Source organism: Lutjanus erythropterus, chromosome 6, assembly GCF_056507025.1.
Source record: "Lutjanus erythropterus isolate fLutEry1 chromosome 6, fLutEry1.hap2, whole genome shotgun sequence".
NCBI lineage: Eukaryota > Metazoa > Chordata > Actinopteri > Lutjaniformes > Lutjanidae > Lutjanus > Lutjanus erythropterus.
In genome coordinates, this window is record NC_139322.1 from 31,656,430 (window position 1) to 31,672,783 (window position 16,354).

At 37.4% G+C, this 16,354-nt stretch overlaps 1 protein-coding gene across 1 annotated transcript in view; it reads left to right on the forward strand.

The window, feature by feature from the left end:
* The window catches only part of gnb1a (guanine nucleotide binding protein (G protein), beta polypeptide 1a), a 39,827-nt gene extending 29,300 nt beyond the window's left edge, over positions 1-10,527 (forward strand). Inside the window, exons 5-10 of the mRNA XM_084721635.1 lie at positions 1,477-1,540; positions 2,301-2,463; positions 4,784-4,850; positions 5,277-5,478; positions 6,134-6,350; positions 10,149-10,527. Coding sequence (XP_084577761.1) covers positions 1,477-1,540; positions 2,301-2,463; positions 4,784-4,850; positions 5,277-5,478; positions 6,134-6,350; positions 10,149-10,255 — 820 coding nt within the window. The 3' untranslated portion in view covers positions 10,256-10,527. The remainder of the gene's footprint in view (positions 1-1,476; positions 1,541-2,300; positions 2,464-4,783; positions 4,851-5,276; positions 5,479-6,133; positions 6,351-10,148) is intronic.
* The last annotated feature ends 5,827 nt before the right edge of the window (positions 10,528-16,354 follow it).

The following is a 16,354-nucleotide window of genomic DNA, read 5'->3' on the forward strand; positions in this document are numbered from 1 at the left end:
ACACACACACACTCTCTCTCTTTCACTTGCTCACATTGCACTGGAAGTTAATATGGAGCCTACTCTGAAGTCAGTACATTTTCCTGCTTTTGACATCATGCAAGACTTTATTTTAAGTTGAATGTTTCATTTTAAAGCAGTGAAGCTGACGCTACATTTTCTTGTAGACTAAAACTCCCAGCACAGATTAAACCATTCTGTCCCTGGCATATTATCTGCTGCAGTGTGCACATGTGAGCGTGTTCCCGCCAGCCCAGTAGTTAAGATTTGCAAAGTCCCAGCAGGCCTTGGTGTGTTCACTCCTTTTCCTGTTCCTATGTGCATTGGGGCTGTCACTGTGGTTACTCTTGTCGGATTCACCCAGATAGCAGAACACAGCCACAGAGGTAGCTGAGTGCTGTCGCTAGAATGAAGAAGCAAGGTTTGGAATGATTCCTGTCAGAATAGCTATACTCACCATGCAGACTGCACTTTGTGTTTCTGAGTTACTGGTGATACTGAAAGTAAATAATTATCTGGAAAGTACTTAATACTGTATTATAATCACACAGAAATTAATCAGTATGCCTTAGCTCTATTGTAGGATTAGCATGGTCCATTCTGTAGAACGATACTGGGATACTGATTTAGCTGCAGGTTTAAAATAAACCAATGATGAATTTATTTGGGCTGAACAATTTTGAAAAATGTCAAATTACGATGATTTTGCCTGATAGAGTATGACTTGCAATATTAAAGGAAATTTTTATTTTTATGTCATTACTCATATTTTAATTGAAAAACATTGACACGAATATGGTGTGATTTTTGTAGGGATCTGTACCAAACAAAGATGTTTTATTAAGTCTGTAGAATATGATGTGTAGGCCAAGACATCTCTGCAGTTCAACAATATTTAATTTTTAATGGTATTTTGACACAAATTTTGCCTTTGACAAATATTGCACCTGCGATGTGAGAATTGCAGTTGGCCATATTTCAGTTTTGATAAAAATTTCAATTAATTCTTTCGTCCTAGTATTTGTCTGATAGAAAGCTACTAGGTTAAAAGCCTGTAAAGTCATTAAGAAACATGATTTGACTGCTTTAACTCAATATATCATGGCTCTTGTTTATCAGCCCATCAAAGTTTTTGGAATTTACTGGTGGGGCTTTTGCAGATTTGTCATGTTTTTTAACGAAGGTTGAAGATGACACCTTTATCGAACATCACATGTTAAACTTACAACTCTCTGGTCATATTTACTCAGAAAAATGCATTGTCCTTCATGTTTTGTCCATTATATACATATATATATATATATATATATATATATACATCCAACACACAAGCGGTTGAAAGATTTTTTTTCTGTGTGGTAGCACGTGTACAATTTACAGAAAACCTGCTTGTTGTTATTCTTGTAGCTGTAATTGTCTGTGGGACTGGTAATTTTAAATTGTTCCTTAGTTTAATCTCATCTTTCTTTTCATCAGGCTTTTGGTCAGCGCCTCCCAGGACGGCAAACTCATTATTTGGGACAGCTACACCACAAACAAGGTAACACCACCATATTCCAATGAACTGAAACCATCCTAATACCCTGTACTTCTTGTGTTGAATTAATGTTTATTATTTTCGGGACTCGTGAACAGTAATAATTCCATGCTCTATCATTGCGACAATGGAACCATAAAACCAAATGTCAGCATTTTATGATAGAATATCATATGTCTGTCAGCTTTCCTTAAAGACGGGCGAAACTTGAACCGAAAAGCCAAATGCAAAACCATCCTTGGCTTATGATATTAAAATACCTGTGATACTGCATTGCTTGAATATTTCACCAAGCTTTAATCTTAAAATTTTGCCAAGCAGGGGCCATCAGATGTCTCTTTGCACCAGTACAAATCAAATATTTGGAAAAAAAAAAAAAAAAATTTGAACAAACGGGATATATGAAATACATAACTGATGCCAGAATAATTAGTTGAGGAAATCTAAATATGAACAGACTTAGTTTAGTAAATGGCTGTCAGGTGAACCACTGTCTTTACCTCTTCACTAGATCTTAAGTCAGCAATAATCATTACCCCCTCCATTTCTGGCAGCAAGTTTGATTTAGATTGACAAAGTGCTGAGTTCATTATAAAACAATTCACAAGTGTTCGAGGGTGCCAAGTAATGCTATTTATAGCAGGCCTTGTGCCCTTGAAAGGTTAAGTTAATATTGCGGACAGACTTTGTCACATGCCCTCCCCTCTCTCTCCCATCTGTCACTGCATACTATCTAATATTAAATCTTCCTCCTCTCTTCCAGGTCCACGCCATCCCGTTGCGCTCCTCCTGGGTGATGACGTGCGCCTATGCACCTTCTGGGAATTACGTTGCCTGTGGAGGCTTGGACAACATCTGCTCCATCTACAACCTGAAGACCCGCGAGGGAAACGTGCGCGTCAGCCGTGAGCTGGCCGGACACACAGGTCTGCTGGACACATCCATTCACATGTAGCCATCTGACCATCAAATCGGTATTATTTTGATGGTCAGATCAGTCTGCCTGCAGATCATATCTGCGCTGATACTAAGTATCTTTTATTAAATGGCGGTAATTTTCTGCAGTTGGAAAATATTCTATAGGCTGTGGCACCATAAAAATTGTGTTTGGAACCCAGACTCACATAGTTTTGTGTGAATAATGTATCTGTGGTGTTTGCTGGCATTTCTCTGTGTGAATGACAAGAAATAGACAAACAGCTTAGTTCCTTTAAGCTGTATCTCTCTCCTACTCAGGTGGTTTACAATGACACTGGAGACGATGACCCAGTTTATATGAACTTATTTTAGCATCAAGAACCAATTTTAAATTGTTTCTGAAAATATGATTCCTTTGGAAATTTTAATTTTTGATTCTGAATATTAATTCCTACACAAATGTCACTCAGGACTAACTGTGTATCAACCTGCCTACCTGTCTGGGCCTGTAGACAGGCGAGTTGAAGGCATGCATATCTACGACTTGGACTTTCAAAAACTTTAATGTCTTCTGAGAGGCAAATTCTGGTACAGCACAGAAATATATAGACACATTAAAAGCATGTCAGAAAAAGACAATAAAATCAATAATCTAATCAGACATTCTGTGCAGCTGTCATGTACATTGTCTCAGTCAAGGCAGTGTATGTATGTGTATTAAAGTGTATGTCAATAACTACATACCAAAAGAAATCATAAAAAGAAGAGTGACTATGCCGTACAGTCTGTATGTATTTCAGGTTTTCTGCACCCCCTAGTCTATGTATTTTTCCAAGAATCACAGTGGCCACAGCATCTTGTAATGCTTTTGTCTTATTAAATTGTAATATATTGTTCTCAGTAGTTACCAAGGTGTATGATTAACAAGGGAATAGCACCTCAATTTAGCAAAAGCAATGCTACAAAGTACTTCAGAAGGAAGTACTATACTGTTACAGTATAGTAGTCTGAGTAAACCCCAAAATATTTAAGAAACCATAAGAGACCACTGTTCTGGTGGTTAGCTAATGTTAGCTTAGCTCAGTGTTTCCACTGGTAACTTTTATTTATTTAATCTGCATTTCACACAACTCTGCTGTGAAGACCACAGAATTGACACTCAAATAATCAGAATTGAGAATCATTAAGAACCAAAATCGATATGCAGAATCAGAATTGTTGAAATCGTAACCCTAATGATAATCTAACTTCTATCAGGTAGCATAGTCAGGATTCAGGGGTCACAGGCTAGGAGGGCCCTTGAACTTGGACCAATCCTGCTTTCAGGAAATACTGAATTCTATTTAGGATCCTCATTAGCATTCAATGGTCCCTGCTGAAATTTACTAATTATACTATGGTTAGCAGTAATGCTGTAGAGAACCTTTGGCTTTTAATGAATTAATGGATATCTACTCTAAGATCTGTAGACATTAGCTTGCCAAAATGGCAGCGAGAAGTATTAGGAAAATGTGAAAAATCAATAGACAACACTTAGCTTGGATCGTGTTCACCCGGCCAATGTGCGCTGCTTTCTACAAAAGGACACCTAACTGACAAGAGGGGTCCAAAATGTCCCGTTCTCATAATGTTATCATGACAGAACACTCAGTCGCTGCATTTTTGGGACAGTTTAACACATTTCTCACAGAGATCATACCCCATTCTAATAATTTGGAAAACTGTGTGAATCTGTGTGGTATCAGGTGGTAAGGATAAGACACTTGGACTGATGAGAGTATTTTACATATTCTAACTCCTACAGACAGTCAGAGAAATGTAAGCCATTTTATTATTTTCTTTGTGTATCAACCTCATGCACTGGTGTAAGTCAAATTATTCTCCCCACACCAGAGAGATGCCCATCACATGGTGTGTCTTTCTCCATAAAAGAAGGAGCTGGTCGAGCCATATCCCAGCTCAAACTAATGAAAGTGTTGAGCTCTTAGGCAAGGAGCATTCATCTGATCAGTGTCACATGATGCAGGAAGTGTGTCAGCATTTTAGTTCTAGTTCCCTCGCTATAGGGAGGGGTACGTACACTCTGCCAGCTAGTAAAGGATGAATTATGGAAGCAAGTCATGAACCAAGAGGTACCCTACAGCTTTTTTTCTGTTTATGGTAGTGAATTAGTCAATTCATGTTCCCCACATCTAGCACACATAGCACTCTGATGATTTGAAGAAGAGTTTCTTCCTCTGTGCAGACAGTAACAAAATGAAGCCTCTCCCTCTTGACACTGTAGAATCATGAATGAGTTATTCAATCAGTGTGTTTGATTCCCGTCAGGTTACCTGTCCTGCTGTCGCTTCCTGGATGACAACCAGATTGTCACCAGCTCTGGAGACACCACCTGGTGAGTTGTGGTACTGCATCCAATGAAATTCAGTACAACACCCCACCATAAACTAACCTCAAAAATCACCATATAGTTAGCACAGCACCCACCTAACACCATTTTCCGAAATGGAGCATTATAAACTTAACCTGTAGTATAAATTGCAGTGCTGTCATGTGTGTTTGCACTATATTAAAACTCTTTCATACGTTTAGTTCACCTGGCACAGGTTTTTCTGTCAAAAATATTCATGGAAACATTATAGCCATACCACGTTTCCAGATCACTACTGATATTCTTGGTCGGCACTATGTACTATAACCATTGAATTGTTGTTAAAAGCCAAGTCAACATGAAGTTCGAAGCTCCAAAATTTTCAAAACACTCTGGAGGTTTTATATATGGCACCTGAAATCTATGAATGTTCTTTCTGCTGTCTTGCAGTGCTCTGTGGGACATTGAGACTGGTCAGCAGACAACTACATTTGCTGGTCACACTGGTGATGTCATGAGTCTCTCTCTGGCGCCCGACACCAGGCTGTTTGTCTCTGGAGCCTGCGATGCCTCAGCCAAGCTGTGGGACATCAGAGAAGGAATGTGCCGACAGACTTTCACTGGCCACGAGTCGGACATCAACGCTATCTGCGTAAGGACACACACACACACACACACACAGTCTCTCTTTTGCATGTAATATAGTAATCATATCAGTGTTTCAAGTCTGAAGACATTCAAGACATACAAGTCAAGTCTGTCAGAGCCAAGTCAAGTCTCAGGCCCTGTTCAGGTGTTGTCACAATATTTGTAAGCAAATTCTAGTTAAATCTCCATTCAGGTCTGTGGACACTGACCATTATACTCATCGTAAATTTAAATGATTTCTTTTTAAAGATGTGTTAATAGTTTTTTGTACATAGCTGAGACCGAGTCCTTTCAATGCATTTGAATGGAACTGTTCGAACTTCCTGCTGCAAAATTATTGCCACAAGGATAAACACCAAGAGTTCATGGTTGGCCATACTAGATTAACTAATGCAACTAACTAGATTCTCTTTGTGTTCTAGAAGCACTCTGAAAAAGAAATGAAACAATTTGGTGATACACTTTTAAGTGGCCAATAGCACAGAAAAGGATGTGTTTAGCTAGCAAGTTAGCATAACTCAGGGACAATAACAACTACAGTCACAATCACTAAATAAAGGTCTATATACATATGTATAAGAAATTAGCTACAACCACTCTGATGTAAATGACATATGCACAAATAAACACTGACAGATCTCCCTTGACCCATTTTGCAGTTCTTCCCCAATGGCAACGCCTTTGCCACAGGCTCAGACGACGCCACCTGCCGGCTGTTTGACCTGCGTGCTGACCAGGAGCTGATGGTTTACTCACATGATAACATCATCTGCGGCATCACCTCTGTGGCATTCTCCAAGAGTGGCCGCCTACTGCTGGCTGGCTACGACGATTTCAACTGCAATGTCTGGGACACTTTGAAGGCCGACCGTGCAGGTGAGCCACTGCGCTGGGCAACAGAACTGAGCTAGATTAATATATTGTGCTGATACACTTCTCAATACCAAAACATACCAGAATGGTAGACACTGGACACATTTTAGATGAGTTAGCAGCTCCTCTGGCAAATATCCTGAAACACTTTTTTATGAACAAGAATTGATGTGTTTTCCATCTCAAACTTTGTTGGTTGTTGGTTTATTCTAATTATTTTGGAGGTCAAATATGTCATGAAGTTAGTGTTTCCATTTCTGCTCCATTACAGTGGTAGCACTTTTACATTTACCGCTGGTTAGTCAGATAGCTCAGAGTTCAACGTCAACCCCAGTAAAAAAACATGTAGGTTAGAGGTGTGGGGACAAACTGAGCGAATCTGTCCCAGCCTTTGTTCAGAACTTGATCCAGCCGTTCGTCGCCTTCCACCACAGTCTCTTTTCTTTAAGATAAAGCTGATTGGTTCAGTTTAGCAACGAGTATGGATAGTGGAGGAAGTAAAAATGTGAGGAATGTGGAGAACATAATCTACAGCACACTTCACATCTCTGCACACCTGGCCATTTGCTGCAGAAAGTGGGCGTGGCTCTCATTTTGTTGGTTTCGGGTAGTTAGACATTTTGGCTGACCCCCAACGACACTACACTATCAACCCTCTTCTGATAGTTTTTCACTGCTGTCACACTATTTATACAGAATAGCATAATGTACTAAACTATATACTGCATCTTTACTGCTTGCTGAATAACAGAAGTCAGGAACGTTCTCTGAGGTTTGTTTAGCAAGTAGAAAACCACTAACTGGAGGAGAGGTAAGATAATTTGTAGTTTGTCACAGAATCACAGATTCATAGCTGTAAGAGCATCTAAATGTGGCAGGTTTTAGTTAAAACAAGCAAAACACACAAATAAGTTTGCCATGAAGCCTTCATGAATCTCTTCAAGATGTCAGAAATAATTGCATAAAATTATAAATAAAATTTATAAAATAAAACACCAACTATGACAGTCACATAGATTTGTTTTGCTAAGAAAAGTTCTTGTCTGTGAAGGAGCCATAGTCACATTGGAGGTGGACAACATGATAGGCCAGTGCCCCATTTTCAATCAAACTGATACTTGATAAAAAAATAAATAAATAAAAAATACGAATCCACAGAACAGATCCAAAACCCTGGGAGCTATTTTTCATAGGTTGATTAAAGATGTGTTATTTACAATATGCATGAATCCCATGTAGACCGCTGAGCAGATCCAGTGTGTATTATTGAACATTTCTCACATGGTTATGTGCATTAGTTTTTATTGTTGAGGAAAGTCTTGTAGTAATTCCCTGTAGCACAAAGGTATATCAGCCTAATATCTGTGTGATTGACATTGTGATTAGTCTCAGTGTAATTGTAAAATGTGTTTAGACTAGTTAATTTATTCCAGTGTACACATCTTGTATTATTCAGTACCTTACCCTAGACTTTGTTCTGATGTGACCATAGATTTTTGATTTCTGTATCTGCATCTTGAACGTTAAACAGCTGCTTTGTCAATTTCCTGTTAAAAACTACAACATAAGGCAACTGAGCATTTCCAAACAAAGTTGTGAAAAGCATACTGAGCATCACCAGTCAGGGAAAGGACACAAGAAATCTTTGAAGGTACAGAATGCAGCCAGCCACCAAGAGGTGTGTGTGGACACTGAAGGGGCTGCAGGGCTCCATGGCTGCAATGGGAGACACTGTCATACAACAATTCCTGCCTGGTGCACAAGTTGCAGCTCTATGCTTGCTGGAAAAAAAAACTCACATGACATCTGGACTAGTGTTCGCCAGAAGGCAGCTCTGCAACACTGGGAAATTAAGTGGAGGAAAATGTAGTTGTATGATCAGACAAAAGGTAGCTTTTTGGTCATCACACTATATTTGGTGAATATCATGCGTCAGAAGAAACGCAGGGGCCCTGAAAGACTTGTGACGTTTAAGTGTAACAAGAATGTAGAAAAACATTGAAACATCCTGGAAGGAAAACGTACTTTCAGCATGACAACAGCTCTGAAAATATAGTCCAAGCTACACAGGAATGACTTCATAACAATTTTAATGTCTTAAAGTGGCCAAGTCAAAGTTTTCCAATACAGAATATGTGGCAGGACTTTAAATTACTGTTTACTCATGCGCCCCATGAAACCTGACAAAATTTCAGCAGTTTTGCAAAAAAAGAATGAGGGTTAAAAATTAAAGGCCAAATGTGTAAATCTGATACAGACTTGTCCGCTGACTTGCATGGAATTTAAAGTATTTTCTCTGGTGGTCAGTGTTGGTAAATATTTTTTATAGACATTTTACATACCTTTTCTATTTAAAGCTGGGGTTGGCAGTTTATTTTTGGTGTTACTGAACAAATGTTCCATAATAACCTTCAAGTATAATAATTCAAATGCTGTGGGAGAAAACTAGACCTCTGCTCCTCCTCTTGGCTTGCTTCTCAGGCTTTAGAAAATCTAGCCCATGATGGACAACTTTGACCAATCACAGGTCGGTAAAATAGTTAATTATTGAGTCTCATTCTCATAATTTAAATATTTGATTCCCTGAGAATGAGACTCAACTATCTACCCCAGCTGTGTGTATATTGAGGGAAAATCATTGACCAGTGGGGTTAGAGGAGCAGGTTTGGAGGATTTTTTTTTTTGTGTGTGTGTGTTTATAGACTAAATTTAAGGTGGTCAAAAATACAAGATGAACAATAATGTAATTTTGCCAGTTTGACGGTTAATTCATTTACACAAGAAATAACTTCTTCTTTGGTGGTTGCTGTTTTAGCAGTATTTTCATGTAGCGCCCCTATTTGAAATGTGGCATTACAGCAGACTTTGGGCTTTACATTGTGTCACACACGGCTTAACAAACAGCACTTGCATTGCCCTTTACTAAAGAGCAGCAGGTCAGATAATGCTACTGCACCAGTGGAGTCTATATATAGTACAATATACTGGTGACAGTTCCATGATTTTATGTAGTACTGTATTGCATTTTTCATTGTATGTAAATACTTGGCGAGGTATCTGCAGGCACTAAAGATGGGGTTGTGCATATTACAGTAGAATATATGAGGCTTCCAAACTACAGAAGTAATATTTGAACAAACTGTTAAGCAGGAAGCAAAGCCCAGTATTGATGCTAACAGTTTGATATTGATAATACGTCTGTATGAGGCAAAACAGGAGAAGATCCATTGTTTGGTATAGAAGGCATTAATATACATCTGGGAGAGCAGCAAGTGCCACCTGCTCCAGCAGTGAAGAGCCCCTATGGAGGCATGAATACTTTACAGTTATTGACTGCATAGTGGGATAGGGATCAGAGGAGGCCCACATCTGAGCAGGCTATTTCAAATACACACACATTCTCATATGTGATGCATTGGTGGGTGGACTATTGATTATCAGCATATTGGATCAGTATTAGCCTTTAGTAATCATCTCAAGGCTCAGCTAGTGGCATCTGAAAATCTATGCTTCTCTTTGTGGTTTGAACCAAAAAACACATCAGTCAGGCAGGTTATCAGAACCTGAATGCCCTGAAATCTGCTGCACCGTATCTTTTGTTTTTTGTTTTTTCACTCTGTTAGGAATCAGACAATATTTCCTCAATTTATTATTTAGAAATTATGAACTTGGTGTTTTGTCACTTGCTGTATTTACTGATATCCAATAATTTGGCTTTTATATCCAAATGTAGCCTAGCATGTGATATCTGTCAGACAGAGCATGTGTGTCGCTATGTCTTAGCCTCTGGTGTCTCTGCAGGTGTCCTGGCTGGTCATGATAACCGGGTGAGCTGCTTGGGTGTGACCGACGATGGCATGGCAGTGGCAACAGGGTCCTGGGACAGCTTCCTCAAGATCTGGAACTAGAGTCTGAAGGTAAATGACAAACTGGGAGGAATGTTCTGTGACGTGCAACACTGGATGGACACTGCAACACTGTCAGAGTATTGGTTTAGTAACAGCATCAGCCACATGGGACCTCATCTAGAGTTTGTATTTACTGCCACCTGGTGGTTTGAAAGAAGGGTGCAATATAAGAAGCATTTAGTGAAATCAAACATTAAACATTATATCTCATCAGCTACAGTTTGGAATTATTGTACCTGGGGATTCCTGTGTTAAGTTTCACTTGAATTAAAATGTTTTTTTTATCCAGTTAAATGCTTTATTTTTTGTTGTTGTTGACTGTGTAGTGACAGTTTCTGCCTGATCTGCTATTTCTTGATCTCATAGCTTCAGAAAATGAAATGAAATGTGATACTGAGATTGGACTTGAACCATTAAACACAAGTAAAATAATTGTGTGAGCAGTTTTTGTCTATAGTTTGTGAATTTTTGTTAGTGCTATTCAAGCTGGGAGAACGTTCTGTGATAATAAGATCAGAGTTCTCATGCATCCTTGACCATCCTTCAGTTTCAACAGTTTCAATTTTCCAGTTGTCAAAACAAGAGAAAAAGTAAAATGTCCTGGAAAATCTTGTGTTGTCATGGAAAGTTTTTTCAACACTCTACTATTTCCCTTTAATTGTGAATGAATCACTAGGCTATCTATCAGAGCTCCCCTAAAAAGAGTATGATTTATTTTGTTAAGGACTCCACTTAATATTACTAGTAAAGTGGCTCAAGGATATTGTGATAAACTGATACGAGTCAGTGGCAGTTAATGATTGGAGCAAACTAGATTCTAACTTTGGATCGTACATTTATGTTATGTAAGGTTCAGTCTAGATTTATCAGTAGGCAAAAATAAACACAATGATGAATTACTATAAAAAAAAATAAAACTAAGGGACAAAACTAAACAGAGCAAGAACTTGAAAAAACAACAGTAAGAGCAGATAATTGAATTAGTATTAGATTGTTGTTGTTTTTTACATTAATCTATGATCAGTTTGTCATCATTTCTAAGCATGTAAATGATTATTTCACAGAGAAGTTATAGCCATAGACTGCATTTCTTTTGAATCAGCTTTCAACAGACGAACATATTAGTGTATGGCATGATCTCTGTCTGTCATACCACTTTATCACTGGAAGAATCTTTGAAAAGATCTCTAGAGAACAGTAGGAACCCTGTATGATCGACCCTGTATTTAATGATTTTACAGTTATCTGGCCATTGAGTGGTTTGGCTGATTAATACTAATCAAATGTGTTTTTCTTTTGTTTGTTTCTAGGTGGCATCTGGACTCCAAAGTTGAGTGGAAGACCATTCCAACATCACAATGTTCAATTTTATTGCATATCCAATCTTTTCAAAAACACCATGATACTGACTCCAAACACCCCAAAAAACTATCAAGGGCAAAAATTCTCTCTCTCTCTCTCTCCTTCTCATTTAAAAGAGCACAATTGTCTGTCATTCATTCAGCTACAAAAAAAGAGAAAAGAAAAAAAAGCTTGAGGAATTTAGTGGTTTCAAAACGGAACGGAGGGGAAAATTGTGCATTCCTCCCATGACCATGGTCTGGTATTGTAGTAAGTGAAAATACAAACACCCCGCCGCTGCCGCCACCACCACCACCACCAAGCAAACATGTCCTGTGTCCTCATTGTACACAGGTCTGAGTGAAGGTTATTACATGACAGTGATCTAACTCTTAATAGCTTTTTTTTTTTTTTTTTTTGGGCCATGTTTATTTTTATTTTTGTTTTCTTTTCTTTTTTTCTTTTTTTTTTTTTGTTAAAGAGAAGTAGATCAGTGAACTGTCAGTTAATGTTTAAAATGAGGATCAAAGCTTTGTTTTATTTCCTAGTCTTTACACATTTTAGAGAATGTTTTTAAGTTGGAAACTTAAAGAACCTCCAGATCACGTCATTTTAAAATCCAGCTTTATCCCACTGGAGAACAAAGCGAGAGAATTGAGCTTCAACAGGGAGTCCTCAAGCCACTTCTGGCCCTTCTGTATATTTAGTCCCATGATACTTTTACTGTTTCTTTTTTTCCAGTGTAGTCCACAAATCTTTGTTTGCACAATTAAACTTTGCATATATAGAATAATGTCTAAAGAAAAAAAAAGTTAACTAACCAAGCACATGCTGTTTATGATAATGAATGCTCGTTTTTAAAACGAAAAACAACAAAAAAAACAAACCATTTTAACCATTCTTACACCTTTTTGTCTGGCGACAGTGTAGAATAATTAAATGAAGATTAACCCATCGGATCATAATCCACCCCGCCCCCCTTTTTTATTCAATTTTTTTTTTCTCCTTTAATTTAGTTTTGTTTTCCCTGGTTTCTGTTGCCCGTGGTTGGGACCGGTGATGTGATTTGGTCGGGTAGGGAGTACCTCCACTTTAGCCCGGTTACAATCCGGACGTTTCTCTTTTAACAGAGGTGCCCATTCCGTGCTTGGAAATGCAGTTACTACTCTGTGAATGACATGTTGTATAAATCAATGTTTGAAAATAATGATATTGAAACTTTTTAAGTTAAAAACGAAAAAAAAAAGATTTTGGTTGTCTGCCATGGGTGGGTTATCTCTTAGAATCGCATGCTGTAGAATTGCTTAAAAAGGTGCATATGGAATTAAGTCCTTTGATGTTTTTCTTTAAGAAAATAACCTGTTGAATATATCAATACAATGGTATTTATATTTTTCTTTTTCTTTTCTTTTTTTTTCCTTCTTTTTGTTTTTGGCTACTCCGTGCATACATGATTCAACTAAAATGTCAAAGCTATGCACTTGAGAAGCAAACCCTTGCAACATAAACGGTTACTTGGTCCATACTTGGGAGGGATTCCACAAATTAAGAAGTAACGTAAATGTTTAAATTGTACACACACATGCATACGTACATTCATTCACCTAAACATACACAATCTCAAATGGAACAAATAAATTTTCATTCCTTCTGTAGCAAACAAAATTCCACTTACAAAGAAAAACATTTTATAACAGGTTTTTTTCTGTCCTTTAATAAAAAATGAAAAAAAAAATCTTGCAGCATCTGAATGGCAGAATTTTCTGTTGTTCCCTTCTCCTTGTAAACAGAGACGCTCTTTCTTTAGCAGTAGTGACATTTTTTCCATTCTGTTTTTTCTCTGCGACATTCTGTACAAAAAATGTGCTGTAATTGTGCGTTAGGCCTGGAGTTGGCAAAAAATAAAATGAAATAAAAAATATTAAAAATTAATTAAATTCCCTTTCCTTTTCTCTCTTTCTCCATCAAATAACTGTAGAGCTCTGCACCCCCACTGTTCCCCTTTTCACCTTTTGTATTTAATTTTAAAGTCAGTCAGTGTACAACCGAAAGCTGGATGCAAGATAGAAACTATATTAAAATGTACTGTTATTTAAGATGTAATAAAAAGCAGTTTGAGATGACCTACTGTGTTGAGTGTGATTCACTTAGAGCGGTTACCACTGAAGCTAGAATGTTGCAGACTGTTTGGTTTCCTTGTAATTATGTTCAAGTCAAATAAACAATTTCTTATCCACTGTTGAATCAGCCTGGCTCCTCTGTACAGTCATTTCTGCACATAGTTACTTTTCCCTTTGCATGAAGGTAGCCTTGCAATTTGTTCATCAGCATTTAAGTATAAAGGGGACATCTTACTGTGAACATTGAGATGCAGGCTGACTTGTCAGCATTTAATGTGTCTTATAATATCCATAAACACACACAGTGAACTGCCAGGCATGGCATCAGAGTCCAGTTTACTGAAGGTACATTTACAAATTTGAGGAATTTGCCTTTGTGTTTTGGTGCAGAATAAGCAAAGTAAGCAGAAAAATATAAAGTAGGATAAGACCAAGTAGTCAAGAAGTGTTCAAGTCAAGAACCATAAATAGAAAATTAACAGTAAAATATAGAGTAATATAAAAATGAGTGTTGTAGTTTTGTGAAGGAATGTGCAGAATATTCTCAAGAGAATGTGCAAAAACTTACAGTATACAGCATAGGAATATTTTTGTCTGCTAAAAGACATTTCCCTTGAGTAGCTTGTTGATTGTTCCTTCCTAGTTGCTCACACTCTCTGTTAAGCTTTGGGGGGAAAAAAAAAGACTCCCTGACCTTTTTCGCCCTCTATTGGACATAAGTATGAAATACAATAAGGGAGTTAAACCGGAATGGACTGTATTACTTTTGTTTGTTTTTTAATGTGTATTTAGTTTTGAGTAAAATACATAGTTAATATTGTTTTAATAAACTGAAATGAAAATACTTAATAATAATATTTTATACTTAATAATATTTAATTTTAAAGTCAGATATATGGAGATAACACTTACATGAAAACAGTAATATTGGATGTTAGAAAATTAAATCGGCTGATACATTGATCAAAACTCATTTATTTCAAATGTAATATTTACTCAGCATATCCTATAAATTTGAGAAAAAGGTATTTAGGAGAAGTGACTAATATTACATATTTTAATGTGCTTAAATTTTAATTAGCCAAAGCTAGTTGTGTATATTTTAAACATTTATTGAGGGATGGGTGGAAGGTTATTTTAGCAGGTGAAACTCACAATACATTCAGTGTTGGTCTGACATATTTATTCACCTTGTCTTAAAGTTGGCAGTAAACACATTAAGAAAATATGCATGAAGTGTTAGTATATCAGTGTTAAAAACATCCCAAATACAATGTTGATTTAATAGCAGTTTTTCAATATATAAACTGTGACTGCTGTAAAAATTTTGACTTAATTCTTAACCTAAATTATATAGCAACTTTTCTGACCTCAGCTCATTGGTGAATGAACAACTTCTGCTATTTAATACGATTTTATGAAATAGGCTAGAAGGTCACATCTGGCTTGACTTTTGAGGGACAATAAATTAATTGCTTGATAAATGTTCTGTTCCAGAGTTTTGACACATTAATTATAAAAATGAACAACTATGAACAGACAGATCTGTGTGGATTGAGCTAGACAGTGGTGCTATCAAACTAAAAAAAAAGTTTACAAGTTGGGCAATAACTTAACTGTGTGGCCCAGACCAACTACAGCCTACAACTTACAACTACTACTTATTTGAGAGACAAGAATCCACAGTGTGTCAGATTGGATTACCATCTGAGCATAGTGGACAACTGCCCTGAGGCCCCCGGTCAGACCCCAGCAGGAAGTAGGAAGACCAGCACCTGTTTTCTTTTTAGAAAGTTGTTCTTGCCATGCAGAGCGGTCGCTCCTATTGCATCACAGCCCAGAGTGCATTACTATTCAGGCAAACTGGAGAAGTTCTAGCTGCCACTTTATGATGACATCACATGTTGAACTTTTTCAAAATCTCACTCAGAAATATACATACTATATATACTTACATCATATACAGAAGGGATACAATTTGCTTTCCTAAATTTTGAATGTTCAGTACACATTTGAGCAACAAATGAGCATATAATTAAATGACGTACAGGCACAAGACAGTGGCATTACAAAGTAACTAGTAGCTAGGGTCATCAAATAAATGTATTAAAGGAAAAAGCAATGGTGGCCTGAAGGTTAGGGAAGCGAGCTTGTGCCCAGAAGGTTGCCAGTTCAGCGCCCCAATTAGCAGGATAAATCTGGGTGAGGAAAGTGAAAGGCAGCACTTACCCCTCCCTCATTAACACCACTGAGGTGCCCTTGAGCAACACCCTCAATCCCAACTGCTCCAGTGGAGCTGCTCAATAGTGGCAGATCAGACTGTGGTTGTACTGGGCAGTGAATGTGTAACTGTATGAATGTGATCAGGACGTTCCTGCAAATGGGAGCTCCTTCCCTGAATAAATCAACGCTAAAAAAAAAAAAAAAAAAAAAGTATAACATATCTGCAGAAATAGTGGAGTAGAAGAAGAGAATAGAATAATCTGCTTTGATTAAGTCATAAAGCATGTAAACCTTAAACCTTTTGGTTTAATTAAAATGACAAGCTGACTACTAACGCCTAAAAATGTGATTGCTTGTTATAATTTAATTACACAATTGTGTATTGTCCCTGTGATGTAATGGGAAAGTTATCTAT